The sequence below is a fragment of the Sinocyclocheilus rhinocerous genome, unplaced genomic scaffold (assembly GCF_001515625.1).
Source record: "Sinocyclocheilus rhinocerous isolate Xijiao unplaced genomic scaffold, SAMN03320098_v1.1 scaffold218, whole genome shotgun sequence".
In the NCBI taxonomy this organism is placed as follows: domain Eukaryota; kingdom Metazoa; phylum Chordata; class Actinopteri; order Cypriniformes; family Cyprinidae; genus Sinocyclocheilus; species Sinocyclocheilus rhinocerous.
In genome coordinates this window covers 47,754-65,419 of record NW_015664181.1, presented here as the reverse complement: position 1 = coordinate 65,419, position 17,666 = coordinate 47,754, and the positions used below count along the sequence as shown (strand labels likewise).

General features: G+C 36.6%; 1 protein-coding gene across 2 annotated transcripts; it reads left to right on the top strand.

Moving 5' to 3' along the window:
- The first annotated feature begins 450 nt into the window (after positions 1-450).
- On the top strand, positions 451-9,123 carry LOC107729776 (complement decay-accelerating factor, GPI-anchored-like). Of its 2 annotated transcripts, none has more exons than XM_016540461.1 (11): positions 451-762; positions 1,664-1,849; positions 1,938-2,037; positions 2,115-2,185; positions 2,642-2,818; positions 6,114-6,194; positions 6,276-6,308; positions 6,619-6,645; positions 7,139-7,178; positions 7,946-8,051; positions 8,206-9,123. In XM_016540461.1, exons 1-10 carry the CDS (start codon positions 699-701, stop codon positions 8,007-8,009), a joined length of 843 nt encoding a protein of 280 aa, XP_016395947.1. In that variant the 5' UTR covers positions 451-698; the 3' UTR covers positions 8,010-8,051; positions 8,206-9,123. The 2 variants fall into 2 exon arrangements, with proteins under 2 accessions (XP_016395947.1, XP_016395946.1); XM_016540460.1 differs by having other exon boundaries at positions 452-762; positions 7,946-8,016; positions 8,206-9,120.
- The last annotated feature ends 8,543 nt before the right edge of the window (positions 9,124-17,666 follow it).

Genomic DNA, 17,666 nt, shown 5'->3' with positions numbered 1-17,666 from the left:
ATAAGCAATTTCACACTCCTATAGCCTGTATATATATGTAAAACTGTTATCTTTACTTTCAACATTGATAATGAGTAATAAGTAGTTTCTTGAGCATCAAATCGGCATATTGGACTGATTTCTGAAGGATCACGTGATACTAATGTGTACATGGCTACTACAGGCAACTAATGCAAAAGTGACAAAAGGACAACAACAGTGTATCAAACAAATACAGTACAAATGCATACTCGTTTAAAACAATTATTGTTACACACTGTAAAGAGATTAAATACTATTTTTGAATATAATAGGCAGACTGTGTATACTGTGCTGCACAGTAAGCACGCTAGTATTTCATAGAGAGCAGCAGCCAGTTTCTTTGAATCATGTTGTCAGTCTTTAGTCTTAGGGAAGGGCAGGCCTACGTCACAGAATGGGCATGTTTCCTCGAACATTAGCGCAAGAGTGAGCTTCTAGATTCCCTTCAGATGTTCAGTCGTAGTACACGCCAATATAAGAAGCTCTTTTTCCTTTTAATTTTCCCGTGTTTCTTTTCCTTTGCAGCGGGAAAGTGACCAATGAAGATAATATGGGGAATATCTTTGTCCGTGTAACTTAGTGCTTTATCGTTATTTCATCATTTACGTTTTTCTGTCGGTTGTTGTATATTCACGACAAGTGTTTGTTGCTGAAAAACAAAATCTATTCAAATAACGATGACAAGTGTGAAGGCTTGGCCACTGCTTCTACTGCCGTTTTCACTGGTCTCTATGGGGAAAGGTAAGCTGATTTTAAATTAAACGTCTTGAATGATTGTTTTTAAACCCAGTCAGTCTGTCAACTTCAGAAACTTTTCAGCGCGTTGAAAACAGCCTGCCTGAGCAATTTCGAGAACAAATGCCGCTAAAACACGAGACAACCCTGTGTGGATTGATCTGTTTCTTTGAATTTTATGTTTTTAATAGAATCTCGAAAATTATTAGTCAAATGGAAAAATATCATTCTAAGAGCAGGGTATCAAAGACAGATATCGGAACTTTCCTGTAGGTGGAGCCACAATATAAAAAAGTGACGTGACATGTGGCCAAGTGACCCATACTTGGAATTAGTGCTCTGCATTTAACCCATCCTAAATCCACACACACAGCTGTGAACAACTACTTGTAATACAAATAAAATGCATTTAAAGGGGGGATTACTGAGGTTGTTAAGCTTTTTTTTTTTAAAGTCTCTTATGATCACCAAGGCTGCATTTATTTGGTCAAAAACACACTAAAACAGGTATGGTGTAATATTTTTAAGTCTGTTATGATCACCAAGGCTGTATTTATTTGGTCAAAAACACACTAAAACAGGTATGGTGGAATATTATTACTATTTAAAATAGCTTTTCTGTTTGAATAGATTTTAAAATGTAATTTACCTCTGTTGGCGAAGCTTGAAGCGGTGCTGCTTGATATTTTTGTGGAAAGAAACCGAGATAATTTGATGAATAGAAATGTAAAGAGAACAGCCCTTATTTGACATAGAAATCTTTTGTAAAACTATAAATGTTTTCCCTGTCACTTTTGATCAAACTAATGTGTCCTGAATAAAAGTATTTATTAGTTTACAAACACACACACACAAATCTTACTGACCCTAAACTTTTGACTAAAATCTTTTATTGTGGTTGTTGTAGCAGAGTGTCCATTTCCTGTTTTGAATGGCAAAATTGTCTTGTCCTCGGAATCCATACTGAAGAATAGCTTCCCAGACAATTCAGAAGCGTTTGTGGAGTGTGCTAAAGGATTTGAGAGAGATGAAGGTCCGACTTCAATCACCTGTGTGAACGGGGTCTGGAGTCCAGTGAAATTAACCTGCAAAAGTAATTCAGTTTTGACTTCTAAATTGGGACATTCCCCTTAAAAGAAATTGTATCAAGTACTAAACTGCTATGTTTGCTTTCATTTCAGAGATGGATTGTAGACAACCTGAACTTTCACCACATATGACCTACTTCATCCCTGATGGAACATTTTTTGGTGCCTACATTCAACCCATATGTGAGACAGGGTAAGGAACGCTGTGGCCCCTACTGTCCATATTGCACTCATACTTGCAATTGATTTTTGTTTTTGTCTTTAATCCAGATATGATCTGGAAGGATCAAGCCACAGGCAATGTCTTGTTTCTGGCTGGAGTGGAAGCGCTGAATGTATATGTGAGTCCTCATCTTTGGATAGATTCATATAAGTGTTATTTTTAATATAATTTTGACATTATTATAGTGTTTCTTAATATTTTAAATTAATTTGATACATTTTTATATTTTCATCTTAGTTAAAGTTTTAGTAATTTTGTTCTTATCTCTTTTATTTCTTATTAAAGTATATTTATATAGTTTTTCATCATTTTTCTTTCAGTTATAGTTATTTAAATGCATCAAGTTAAAACTAATTGAAAATGAAAACATTGCCTGGGCAACTTGCTGAAATAAAATATGTTTACATTTGATTTTAATTCACTTCATATTTATATTATTTTGAGTTTTTTTTTTAATGATTTTAGTTTACTGTAATAACCCTAATGCGCATTCAGTATCAACATCTGTGTTGTCTAGAGCAACTTCACAGTCAGAGATGTTGTAACAGCTTCTCTTTCACCGTGTCTCTTATAGTGACAGTATGCGAATATCCAGATCCAATTGAGCATGGCAAGAGGGTTGCACCCAGTGAACCTGTGTTTAATGATGTCATTACATATTCCTGCGATGATAACTACATCCTCGTTGGCAACAGCTCCATTACATGTGGTGAATACGGGGTATATAGTTCACCACCTCCGGAATGCATAGGTCAGTTTTTGGAATTAAAGTTTTTACTCCAGTCACATACATTTTTTGTCCTAATTAGCTGCATTGAATGACAGTGGGAAGCTCCACCCACAAACAGTTGCATGTCTGCATTTGTGACCTAGAGTGAGCGGCGGCGGCCTAGAGTGAGCAGCGGCCGGGGGCTAGAGTGAGGAACAGCCGGAGGGCTTGAGTGAGCAGAGGCGGCGGGCTTGAGAACGGCGAGACCGGCGGATTCGATAAAGGAGCGTCCGGAGGGTTTGCGGCAACCACACGTGACGACCCCGGGCTGGACTTCGCTTCGTCAGGTGTGGCTGACTCTTAACTTTTATAAAGAATATCTCTTTGGATTTGAGACTTTAGTCTTTGCAACTTTACAGATCTTCTTTATGCACCAAGAGCTTGTAACACTCCAAAGAGAAAGGAAAAATTGAAATTGCATCATATGACCCCTTTAAACCCAGTCAGTCTGTCAACTTCAGAAACTTTTCAGCGCGTTGAAAACAGCCTGCCTGAGCAATTTCGTGAACAAATGCCGCTAAAACACGAGACAACCCTGGGTTGGGATTGATCTGTTTCTTTGAATTTTATGTTTTTAATAGAATCTCGACAATTATTAGTCAAATGGAAAAATACCATTCTAAGAGCAGGGTATCAAAGACAGATATCGGAACTTTCCTGTAGGTGGAGCCACAATATACTGTAATTGTCAAGTGCATAAATTTAACTACTTGTAATACAAATAAAATGCATTTAAAGGGGGGATTACTGAGGTTGTTAAGCTTTTTTTTTTTTAAGTCTGTTATGATCACCAAGGCTGTATTTATTTGGTCAAAAACACACTAAAACAGGTATGGTGGAATATTATTACTATTTAAAATAGCTTTTCTGTTTGAATAGATTTTAAAATGTAATTTACCTCTGATGGCGAAGCTTGAAAGCGGTGCTGCTTGATATTTTTGTGGAAAGAAACCGAGAAATTTTTTTAAAGGATTATTTAATGAATAGAAATTTTAAGAGAACAGCCCTTATTTGACATATAAATGTTTTCCCTGCCACTTTTGATCAAACTAATGTGTCCTGAATAAAAGTATTTATTAGTTTACAAACATGCGCACACGTGGTGAATACGGGGTATATAGTTCACCACCTCCGGAATGCATAGGTCAGTTTTTGGAATTAAAGTTTTTACTCCAGTCACATACATTTTTTGTCCTAATTAGCTGCATTGAATGACAGTGGGAAGCTCCACCCACAAACAGTTGCATTGGTCCAGCATCTAGCTCCACACACTGTAGCTGTGTATAGAGTGCAACAGCCAGTTCCGGAAGTAACAACTCCATTTATTTTCTACATAGGGAGGTTGATTTTTAGCTATAACTTATAATAATGCACTCAAATATATTCTTATTGGCTGTTCTTGTGTGATTTGCATAACATAGTGTTGTCGTTTTTACTGTGGATGCCAAGTTTTTTTTCCACTGGAAACCTATCGCTAAGTAAAAGTATAAGTAATGGTGCTTCAAGATCTGACCCTTGATCAGTCTGAGCTTGTATTTGGACTCAATCACTGGTGTTGCAGCACCTTCAGGGCACTGCATGTTAGAACTCAGCCTGCTGAACTCATCCTGCTATTCCTGCACAGCACAGTTGAATTGCATTGCCCTTTCACTTTATTGTATTTTATTGTTTTGTCCTCTTATTGACCTGTTTATTTATGTTCACTCGCATCTCTAGGTAACCTTCTACTTGAAGGTCCCCTTCTTCTTGTTCAGCAGGTCCTTCAGGCCTTTTGTGATTTATGGATTTTTTTGTCTTAGTTGTATATGTTGAAGTGATCTGTAATAGCGAGTCTTCAGTGACTCACCGCTCCCGGTCTGTTTCCTCCAAGCCCTACAGAATCATCTCAGCCTCATGTTTCCATTTCATCATAGTCCTGCTGGTGACAGGAAGTTGTTGAAAAATATTTCTAGGGAGGCGATGTATCATTCTGTGAAACCATCATGGTGCAGGTTGGGGAGTATCGGATAGCTGTGCCTGGCAGTGCTGGAAGAACATTATACAAAATGCCATAAAATGAGTTGGAGTGTTAATAGTGAGAAGAGTAAAAAACTTCTAAATGTGCACTACCAATCACTTTTAAAGGTGGGGTAAGCGATTTCTGGTAGCCAATGTTGACATTTGAAATCACCAAAACAAACACGCCCCTACCCCAAAAGGGTCTCGCCCCTATTTTGATAGCTCCGCCCCACACATACATACGCAACCCAGGCAACGATTAGTTATGTGAAACAAAGCAAAACCAATGTTACACCGTGTCTACACCGGACGCGAGTGGCGTGGCGCGACAAAATACTATAGAACTCATTATAATCAGTGATCCTGTCTACACCATAGATATATATACACATCTATGGTCTACACTGGATGCGGCACAGCACGACACTACAATTCACCAACAGCGTCCGATCGCAGGCCTTCCGCTTCTTGAGTTCTCTCCAGCGCTGGAAAGCTGATCCGATATTTACACGGGTCCTACTTCTTGCCTTATTGCCTTAAGCCTTCTTTTGTTCCGCAGACGTTTTCCTCTTTTGTTTTTTTTTATCCGCCTCTATCTTTATGTCACTCGGCTCGGTTAATGTCCGTCCTATGCTGTGCACTGAATGCTCTCTCCTCCGGATCATGAGTAGACACGCCCCTTACTGCTGATTGGCTACAAGTTTGTTTTGCTACTCGGCCCGAATTAGTTTTCTAAAGCGTTTTTGAAAAATCGCTTACCCCACCTTTAAGTTTCCAATATGCAGAACTTTTTTTTTAGATAGATAGATAGATATAGATAGATGTAGATATGTAGGCTTAATTTTGTTATCAAGTGACTTTTTGAATATATTGTATAAATATAAAATTGAATATATCTGTAAACTGAACCTTCCGAACGCTATAATGGATGGGAATTTATATTCCAAGGTGTGCATTCGTGATATGAGTGATAAGTAGGCCTGTACAGAACCCGCAGCACTTCCTGCGCTGATTTTGAGGGAAACTCTGCTGCATTCTGCTTAGAGTACTGCTGCACTTGTAGCTAAAAGCATAATCAAATTAGATCAAATATGAAACGAATTTGTGAATGATGGGCGTTCCTGTTCTTCAGAAATCTGTGGATCTTTCTCCGGTGGTTTTGCATTCCATATACATTGTTCAAATCAACTGAATTGTCTAGATGTTTATGCAACATGTGCAATGTTGAATTGGAGAAGATGGCAAAAGCAGATAACGACGTATTCATTTTTTTTTTCAGTCATCATAACACCGACAAAAGCAAGCACCACCACAAACAAAGCCACAACAGACATGACAACAGCCTCCACCCGTTCACATAGTAAGGAGTCCAGCCCAGCTTTTCTTCAGGTTTCACACTAATTATTTGTTGTAATGGTTATTTGATTGTGTTTTATTGCAGGAGGACTTGTCAAAAAGCTCACTATTGGCTTAAGTGAGTTCATCCTTTAAATCCAATGATACTGTACTGAATTCAATGTTTGACTACATCACCCTCAGGAAAGTAATGCAGTTACTGTAGATGGAGGTGACTTTAGTTTGTCGTACAACATACGTCACCATATTATATAACAGTCAGTGATGATAATGGCTTATTTTGTCTTGCATAAGTTCCAAATAAGAGGAGTGATCACTACTATAACTGAGGGCCACCACATACTGTATCTATTGAAAGTTCATTTCCTGTTGTTCATGTGTCTCACTGTTATACTCACTAATAACACAACTGATCTTATATGTTGCAGGTGCCTTATTGAGTATAGCCATTGCCTGTGAGTATATGAATTATTTGGATTGATCTATGTACAGTATAGATAGTATAGTATATACCAGTTGTTTTGGGGTCATTAAAAATGTTTTAATAACTTTTTATATTATTCTATTCAGCAAGGATACATTAAGTTGATCTAAAGTGACTGTAAAGACATTTATAAATGTGCAGAAGATGTAAAATTCCTATCACGGTTTCCACAGAAATATCAAGAAGCATTGAAGACTGGAGTAGTGACTGCTTAAAAATTCTGATTTGCTTCAGGAATAAATTGCATTTTAAAATATTATAAAATAGGAAACATAAAAATAACAGTAAAATTGTAAAAACATTTCACATAAGAAACTTTCAACAACGTAAAAAAAAATCGTACTGACCCCATATTTTTGAATGGTAATGTATGTTGTCATGCTTTGGTGCCTTTGATTGTGATACACAGCTGTTCTTGACCCCATTCCAAAGCATTTGAAATTTGAAATTATCTTACTCCACAGTGTTTTGTTTTTTTGGATGTCGTAATTTAAAACGCAAAGGGTGAGTATATCTCTTTATCTGTCGATTGATTTAAAATCATTCTAGCGCAGCTAAGAATGGCTGACTTTCACTTCACTTCAACTGCATGCTGCTGTACACATGCATTCATCCACACATTAACATCAGGTTTCCTCTTGCCATTTCCTGCATGAATCCCATCTTTTCATATGAGGATGAGGATGGACAAAAAAATACACACGCACTTTGATTCATGTTTTTATCAATCAGAAAACTATCTGTCCTTGTGCTTGATTTGTGACTGGGGCACACTTTTAATTGTTCATTTTTTTAGTTTGATTCTCTTGTACAATGACAGAAGAAGTGCTTTTGGGCTAATAAAGCTTATACAATATCATAGAAAATAAAATTTCACATACTGTACTGGTTTGAAGGAAGTCAGAAAGTCCATGCAAGTTCCTACCTTAACATTCCCAGCATGCTCATCATGAGTTAATGGGCAAACAACCTCAATCTCAAGTAAATTATTGCTGATGTACCCCGTGAAAATGTATTATATGAGCCGTAGTAGGTTAAAAATAAAACGTTTTAATTAAAAGGTGTGCTGTCACAAAGGAAAGGCTGGTCTGGTGCTGCTGGCAAAATGACAGAAATAACTACGCAGAGCTAATGTATGACCAAATACTAATTACATCCAAACAGCATGCAGAGCGGATGGCTAATTCAATATTAACAAAAAATGAATGTGTCCAATAAATAATGTATTATAATGACTTTACTGTATCTCTTTGTTTGATAATGCTGCATAGTTCATACAATACTGGTGAAGAACTGAGGGCAAAAGAAGAGTTATTGCTAAATCAAAGTGTCTAAACTCAAGGTATCCACCCATATCTGAATCTTCATTAGCTTAATGTGAGTTTTCTTTTGTCTTGACTTCATCCAATGACTAATACACTCATTAGTTGTGAGGTAGTTCTGGCAAAATAGTCTCAATTAATTATTCTTAATGTGTTATTGTGTCGTGTTTATTGTCCTTAACGTGTTTTATCTGGATTCTCAACCACAGGGCAAACAATCGGACGGCTCCTTTGCTTTAGCGTTATTCCTGCACATGGATTCATTGAAGTTTCAAGTTTTTAACTTTTTTTTGTTGTTGTATTTTATAAACTAGATATTGTATTTATTTATAAATGCTACAAAATGTTTTGCTTTTAGAAATATATTAGTTATTGGTAAAAGCACAAGATTATATTTTTGTATATTTGAATAAAGATTGTTTTTTAAGTACTTGGGTGTGTTTCTTTTTTCCCCAGGATGACTGAATCCTGACCTCTAAATTTCCCCATCTTGTTACCAAGAATCCACCCAAAAGAATCTCTGGCACGTTTCCACTCGTGTGTTTTCACCTTTTAAAAGTGCAGTTTTAGTGCGAAGTTGTAAAGTGAGATATTGACAGTGTACCACAGCCGGGTCAGATTTTCTGTGACCATATGGTGACAGGAAACCTGATCCTGAATTAGCAAACGTTTCTAATGTGAGTTGTAATAATTCTTCACCCCCCTTTCAAAAGTATTCCTTTTACGTAAGCAGTAGACCACACAGCAATGTGGTTACCAAGACAATGTCAGAGAGAGTTGCTGCTATTCAAGCCAAATACTTCCATCAACTGGAGAATCATTTGGACAGTGTGCTCTATACAGAGACCTTGGCCAAACCCATGAAAGCAAAGAGAAACTAAATTTAAACGTGGTTCTCAAAAAGCTGCTAAAAACACTTAATTAAAAAATAAAACAATACTAGTCTATTCTTCTTACAGTTTAAAAAAAAAATCTATTATTTATTTATTTGTAATTGCTAAAGAGCAAAACTTACTGCTTTTAAACAAGTCCGGTGAAATGTTTTCACCCGTTTCATAATTTCCTGGGTGAAAATTGTAAGTCAAGTCTCTTAGAAATGTAATAACTTGCTTCTCATTAAGAATTGGAATGGTCTGATGGTAAATTTAAGTTTGTTTAATAAGTAATATTTATTTATTAGTTATTTTTTAATATTGCATATATGCTTTATGTATTCCCGTAATGATAAAGGTTTTATAGTTGTTTTATAAGTTTGGTTGCAAGTGGATGATATAAATATGTCAATATTTAGTTACACAACATATTTAACAAGTTAATTTTCCCTATGGAGATGTAAAAAAACCCCATATTAATCTAATTATTGTTTATTTATTGTGTTTATGATTTGGTGGTGGGTATTATTAACACAAAAGAAAAAAATGGACTGAAAAGGAAGGAGAGGAAGAAATACTGGGGAAAAGAATTATGTACTTCTAAAAGAAAAAGTTTGTGAACATTCCAACAGAGACAGTTAGCAGGACAATGTACCTTCACAAATGGCAAAGAATGTGGTGGTTTCTCAAGTTCTTATGGTGTCACTAACAGGAATGGTGCAAATTTAATGTACATTTTTTTTTGCTGATCACATACAATAGGGCTATTCTAAGCTTTTAACTTGGAAGAATGAGCCCATTATCAGTGTTAAAACTTCTCAGGACGTCTCGTAGTAACCCGGATCTTTTGTTATACGCTTGAGTAAGCATCTTCATTTAGCCCAGACGGTTTCACACTGCAATCCGAGGGCCCATAACTTCCAATCACAGTTGGCCATCTGGGAGGAGACGGCCAAGTGAAGAATTACAGAGAGGGATTTAACCATTAAATCTGGCCAAATGGCGTGTAATCAAATATATATTTAAGAATATCACGTATGCCGTCATCTTGGAAAAGTCACATAGACCAGTACTGGAGATGATTCATTGTTTGGGTGGATGCTTAGCAGTAGATTGTTAATGAATGGGTGTGTATTTACTCATGCTGTGGTACTAAACACAACCACAAGCAGTAAGTCACCTCTAACCAGAGCACTCTGACCAGTAACTGCTTTATATATGGTCATCCAGTCACAGGACATTTAATAAGTTGCCCAGCCCCAGTTTATGCATAGACTCAACTTCTTGTTCAAACTGAAGGTTTTATGAAATTCAGTAGAGATATTTTGTTGTTGTCTGCTCTTTTAATGGTGCTCTTAAAATTATACAGCAATATAAAAGATCTTTTCCTGGCAGAAAGGAAACGGGGGTCCTTGTTATTCATTAATTTGACCCAAAGAAGAAGGCAAGAGCTACTAGCATTTGTCATTGATGAATGCAGCACATTTCCTGGGCCTCAACCCGACAACAAGCTACATTTAGCACAACGTCCCTCATGTGGACAACCAAAAAGTTGGGACTTTTCAGATTATATTTTAATGACAGCATAAAAAACTGTCTGTGTAAAGAGGAATTGGAATCTTTGTTGATGCTGACATGTTAACAGCAGCTAAAAACAGAATATGCTAAGCAAGGGTTCTCAAAGCTGCATCTCTGGGATCATTTAGTGTTGGTCAATCGGCTGTCATGAATACATTAGAATACATCCTGTTTTAATTCAGCCATCAGACCATTAAATGCAATCACAGTAAGTGGGATCAGTTACAGATGCTGGGAAAGTGATCCCAAGTTCAAAGTTATAAATGCGTATGAACTCGTCTGGGCTTGGATTAGCTCTGATGCTCGCCTGGAGTCGCCTATTTGAGGAGAATCTTATTCGTGCATGTCTGTTTTTGGAGCCGTCTGTCTGTGCAGAGCACGTTTTGAGGTCACAGAGTGCCATCTAGCGGTGAAGGAGATGGTGAGAGAGTAGCGCCAAGCCGCTGTTGCGTCATCAGTTCCTCATGAACCAAGCTCGAGCAGATTGGCCTATAGTTGAATCTCCTCTTTCCCCGTGGAAATGAATCGATATATGGTCCATCTCGCAAACTGTAGTAGTGTCGTTTAGAATACACACGTGTGCCGTGGTGGAAGCAAACACGTATTTGGTTGACATTTGGACTTAAGTGTTGACCTTTATTTTATATTAAACGAAGTTTTGAGACAAAAGCTGGTGCTGCAGTGGAGGTCCAGGGTGAACAATCTGGATGTGTCAGGTAATAAACGTAAAGATATTTAATTAGTCACAGGTGCTATATCCTGTCATCAAACGGAATAAATAAAACTCTTTCCAAACAGGTGTTCCAAATAGCGATTTCCAATTCGTGAGCGAGTCGTTCTTTAGAGTCAGATCTTTTCGATGAATCGGTTGAACTGGTTTCATAAACTTAGGCTGTGTTCGAAATGGCATACTTGCTTACTGCTTACTGCTCAGTACACAGTGCATACTGCCTACTAATTTTTTTTTAAAGAATAGTGTGTGAAACAGTATACAATAAGCAATAAATGTTTCAGAGCATACTATTCACAGTATACACACAGCATACTGCAATATAGTATGGTAGTATGCCATTCCGAACAGCTTCTGTACTGATTTCAGTGTACTTGAGTTATATTTAGGAGAGTCTGGCGAATATAGTAGGTCATCCGGGTATTACATGCATACAGAAAATTTGCATACTATGCACAGCATACATACTGGATACTGCAGAAATAGTAAGAGTAGTATGATAGTATGGCATTTCGAACACAGCCTTAGTTATTTGTTCACGCATCCGACTGAATCGGTCTGGACGGTTCCCGAGTCAGCAACTCACTCAACTGACTCATTGATCCGGACATCATGACTTCTAAGAATCACTGAACCGGTTATTTTGAAATAAAATGTTCGAAAGACCCGATTTTCCGAAATGATTCTAACTTTCCATCACTACTTTTCCATTTTCAAACAGGCAGTTCCCTACCCAAACTCATTGGTTTAGATTAGCAGAGCTGCTTCGGAAATTTCTGATTGGCTAGATTATGATTACAAATCACACATCAGTGATATTTTTACAGATAGTTTATATCTTGTAGTATTTTTAAAATGATAAAGTCCGCACATCACTGTAACACTGCTGAAGTTCAAATGGATTAACATAACATGAAAAGGTTCCAACAGAGGCCATATTAAGACTATTATGCTGCCTGCTAATTGTATTGGACTGGGAAAAAAGAAACGTGTAGCATAAGAATAAACTAGTTTTATTTAATTCATGAAACTTATGCAAATCAGACATGCAAAGACATTGATCACAAACACTGCAGTAGTCAACACCATTTAGGTCTCCCATGTGATGTCAAGACCGACCCAAGAACACTGATTTCAAATGGTGCTAGATGCCATAAAGTACTCTATGGCACCATCTGAATTCAGCTTCCAGGAGCAGCACAGGAGGAGATGGCACTGGAAAACAAAATTCAAAAAAGACTAATATTAAAGATGCTACAGCGCATACTATAGCTTTTAAACCTCATTCTGTCAAGATAGTTTGTTCTGATCCATACTTTCTTTTAATAGGATTTATTTCTGTGAGACTATGTTAAAACTTGTTTCCTTGCCACTACTGCATATACCCGAGAGTAGAGGTATTACCTTTGAACTACTGTAGACCTGAGTCAGTAGAATGAGTACAAAAGAAAAGTATAGGGAGTGACCAAGAGGGAGGGAGAGCATTTGTTTACAAGTTTCTTTTTTCACTCTAGTGCGTCAGTTTATTCTTGGTTTGCTGCCTCTGCGCACCTGACAGCTTGTGTAATGCTGATCCAGCTCTTAAAGGGAAAGGCATCTTTATCGAGGCTCCGAACCTGCCATTTAAATGGGGTGGAAAAGAGAAAATATTGCAGTGAATATACAGTCAGCAGATTGCAAACAGTTAAGGCACGCAGTATAGTATTTTTTATTTCTTTTTTAAAAATACGATTTTCAACAAGCAGTTTATTCCCAATATTTGGTTGGATGCTGAGAAGATGTCTTCAGGGACTTGTTGGCTTAGGTTCATATAGTATGTTTATAAAGGATGTTTATCGCTATCACTACTGTTGGGTCTAGAAAGATTACGAAATTCATCTTTCTTGGACAAGAGTCAGGCCAGGATACTAAATATAACATCTTATATATAGCCTAACAACAAGTGATAAGTGAATAATTACTAATACTTTACTTTACTTTATTGTCTGTATACAGGTCCTGGACAGAAATTCATATTTGACACTGGCATAAAAACATAATAGACAGAAAACGTACTTTACACTTACATACTGTATAGAACACATGGAACACACAATATCCTCATAAAAAAAAAAAAAAAACATGAATACAAGGCACAATGTAATATTTTTTTTTTTTTTGCGATGAAGTGTCTATAACAACAAAAGTTTTTAACCAAAGGTATGTTAAGCCTCTTTTAATGTGTGATTCACTATTATTACTTGACAATAGCCCTTTACGGTTCCTCTTTTAGACAGATTTGCTTCAGCGATGGTCTGAAGCGACAAGAAGTGCGCACTTCAATTACAGCCAGTGACCTACGCAACGCATCTCTCGCTCGCGCAGCATCCTTTTTTTCTTTTCTTGCTTGAACGCGACGCATGCAGTTATGAGACAGTGGAAGACTCACTTATGATTATGTCATGTTCGTCCGCGACGCGTTAATATAAAAAAGGAGCGCTCTACGAAATCTCTTACGCAGGCGAAATTCCCTAATAAATCTCCATATTCTTGTCGCAATAGCTATGACGCAGTAATATATCTTAACGAATGCCTGTTGGAATAATTATTAGTACACTTCAATCTCAGATTTCAAGTGATGACATCAATTCGTCAATATTATTTATCAGATAGTAGCCTATTTATAAATGTATGGCTAAAAATATGAAGGCATTTAAAAGGATTCCTATATTATTCCTTACATGGAACACACAATATCCTCATAAAAAAAAAAAAAAAACATGAATACAAGGCACAATGTAAAACTAATACACATGATAACTGTAATGATTAAAACAAATAGAGCATAATGCCATAGGGGGTTTTAAAAAAATACAAATATAAAACAAACAAAAAATAAGGTACAATATATAAATATTGTTTATAAATTCACTATTATAGCATTTTTTTTATTAATTAAAAGAGTGTCTAATGCTGTCGGTTTTATTTATTTTTATTCATAAATGTACATTTTTACAAAATTATAACAATGTCAGGTCTACCGTATTCACTTCAGGCTACATACAAGAAGCATATAATGTGGCCTGATTGCGCCACCTGGAGGGAAAATTGAGCATTGCGCTAATGATTTGTTTACCTCGTTTGGTCAAGTGCGCACCAGCAAATATCTACTACAAGTTTATTGTTAAACACGCTGAAAAAGACAGATAGTGTTGCGATTTGACGTCTTAAGCACTACCCTAATAAATCTCCATATTCTTGTCGCAATAGCTATGACGCAGTAATATATCTTAACGAATGCCTGTTGGAATAATTATTAGTACCAATCAATCTCAGATTTCAAGTGATGACATCAATTCGTCAATATTATTTATCAGATAGTAGCCTATTTATAAATGTATGGCTAAAAATATGAAGGCATTTAAAAGGATTCCTATATTATTCCTTGTCTTACAAACAAATAAATTACTTATACCTCTTATAATAAGAAATCATTCTACTTACGTGGGTACATCCAAACGATTGCCTTCCAATGGAATATTTTTTTAAATAATCTACATGCCACGGATGCCTGCACTCTTTACTTGTTTCAATCTGAGCCAACTCCTCTCTTTCCTTGCTTGAGACGTAGTCTCCTCGCATCATTACAAGATCCGTATCGATTTTTCCAGGGCGAAATACTCAAGCCCCGCCCCCCAGACACTCCCCCGGCGACTGATTGGCCACCGCGCTTTACACGTTCCTAAACGCTTCTGGATCACATGTGCTTGACGCGTGTTTACAAACATTGAATGAGGTCACATGGTACAGGCGACCATTTAATGCGCATCGCTGTCGCAGCTCATAAGAGGGAACAAAAGAACCGGAGCCCAAGCTTACGTGAAACAATCTGTTATATCATGCCGTCGCCGTCGTGAAAACACCGTTGAGCTCGTTTATTTGATCTCATTCTTAGGAAAATTAGCAATTGTAACATTTTTCTTTCGTAACACACAAATATGTCCTCTATGCTTTAAAACATTTATAGTTGCCAAGTAACTGTGCTGTTGATACAGATATATTGAGAAAGATATCTTTAAATTGATTAAGAGAAGCCCACGTGTTACAATCTCCCATGTTGCAAACATATTACTAAATAAAAGCACATACGTATATATGACAAATTATTTTAGAACTTTCTTGTTGTTAAAAGTTTGGAAGATGTTCACAGTGGTTACTTCAGAATAATAATTTTGCTTTGTTTCTAGAACATTCTAGAAATTCCTGTAACAGTCTGTAATATTCTAGAACATTCCAGAACATTGTGGGACTAGTCTTCTCGACAAAAATCATCCAACTACTCTTATGAAGTTTTAAACTACTCACTGTTGGTTAATGTTTATGTTAAACAGTTGTTGTTAGCTCAGTATTATGCATGTACCATGTTGTCAATATATCATAAAATATGTTGATTAGCCAATAAGTCAAGAACAGTCTTCAGTTAGGTAATTTCATGAATGTGTTCATTATGCCTACCAATTTAGTTTAAAAGTCATAAATATTTTTATTATACTTTTGGCATTAGAACTTTAGACAAAAAAATCAAATCACTTTTGTACCCCCCAAATCATTTTTGTTGTTGTATAAATGAAATCACATTTCACATCTTTTTCTTGATGGAGACAAAACTTTACGCATTCTGAGAAAGTGCCACCTCGATAACTTATTTGTGACAACAAGGAAGGAGTTTATTGTTTTACCTCTATCTTTTGTTATTGCAGGATTCCATGATGAATTCTCACAGCTCTCCCAGATTATTATTGTCCAGTAACATTTTTCCTATGCAAGAGCTCTTTATACACACTAGAGGGCACTGTTTACCCAAAATACTCTCTCGACTAAAGCCATTGCTGAAGTTGTTAGCACTTACAAAGTGGAGTATTTGTGAACAAGTCCACATTTTGAAGATTAGGAACATGATCATTTTATTCCAAAAGCAATACCTCATCAAAAGCATAATCAACAACTGATCAATTGTTGCTCTATGTACTATTGACCTCAGCAGAGACAGAGGCATAGTGATTTACAGTATACAGTAGTGCACACATATGTGAGAAAGCGGTGGAGGGAAGTGTCTGGAAATATAGCATGAAGTGTACATGTGTTGGTCATCAAACTGAGCAACAGGGGAGGGCATGTGTCTGAGTAAAACCACCCGTCATGTTCATTCTCATGGGGATTATATAGCTGACAGGTTTATCTATGTGTGTGCGTGTGAAATGAATCAGTGTATCCCTATGCCTGGTTAGGAAGGTTGATTCGGTCTTGTGGAGAACAGAGATAGTTGGTCTTGTTAATTAAATATTATTCTATACAATTTGTTAAACTTTTTTCAGGTGCAACACAACCTAAACAAAAACTAAAAATCTGTTGCTGTATTGATCGTACAGATTAATGTAGCACAACAGTATTTACAGTTTTTTTTATTTTTTATGTAAGTCTGTCTTAAGTTGTCTCTGATTATCATGTTAGCCCTTTACTTGTTATTGCAGAAGAGTGTGATGTAGATCTAGTGTCACTGAGCGTGCCTGTGCTATCCAAACTCTTCCACTGAACATCTGAAGCTTGCAGCTGGGTCTGACTGAACGGCTTTATTTAGCTCCATGGTATTTAGACTATTTGTTGGTGTCTGTAAATGATCTATAAATAAAAGGACTTGATGTTATGACATGACCTATACAGTATTTTTAAAAATGTATTTAATATCAAACTCATATACACATTTTAGAATAACAGTAAAATCCTCCACATGTATATTTTATTCTTAAGAGGAACTGGGAATAAGTTTCACTTTATGTTTGGTTTATGAATATAATTGCTGTTTTTTTCTAGCTCCTGTTAATTTGTCTGGTTTTCATTGGGTAAAATTGATTCTGAATGTTAAAGATTTCTGTATTCCCCCTTCTTGACAGTGATTGGCTGGTTCATAGTTGGAGGGAAACATCAGCTCCGCCTTCATTTTGCCATGGCAGTGCTGGTCTTTTTTTCTTGCAGTTGTTGAATTCATCTGGTGGTTGGAGACTCAACTTCTCCACCCCTGTCTATATATAAGATATACAATACATAGTACAAAATGTTCAACTGTGGGGCTCCACAGAGGGTTTAACACACTTCACTTGATCCCACGACCGTGTGAATCCACTGAAATCTCATGCACGTTGCAAGCTTGATGTGGCCCAGGGGATATTACTACTGCCTTACTAGTGTTTTCTTTGTAGTAGCCTCAGTAGATTTAATTGTTTACTTAAACAGCCATTTAAAGCCGAAGATTTACGTTATTTATGAATCCTAAGTGATTCCTTTTTTTGTTGAAATGAAGTGATTTTGTTTTTAGGTGGCAAGTTACAATGTCGATTCTTCTCTGTAGTCATATTTTTAATGAACTTGAAAATCAGCAAGACATTGTATATTAATGCATTTTATGTGTTTTATCTGGCCCAGATGGAATGTGTGGACTTTTGCATGATGATTT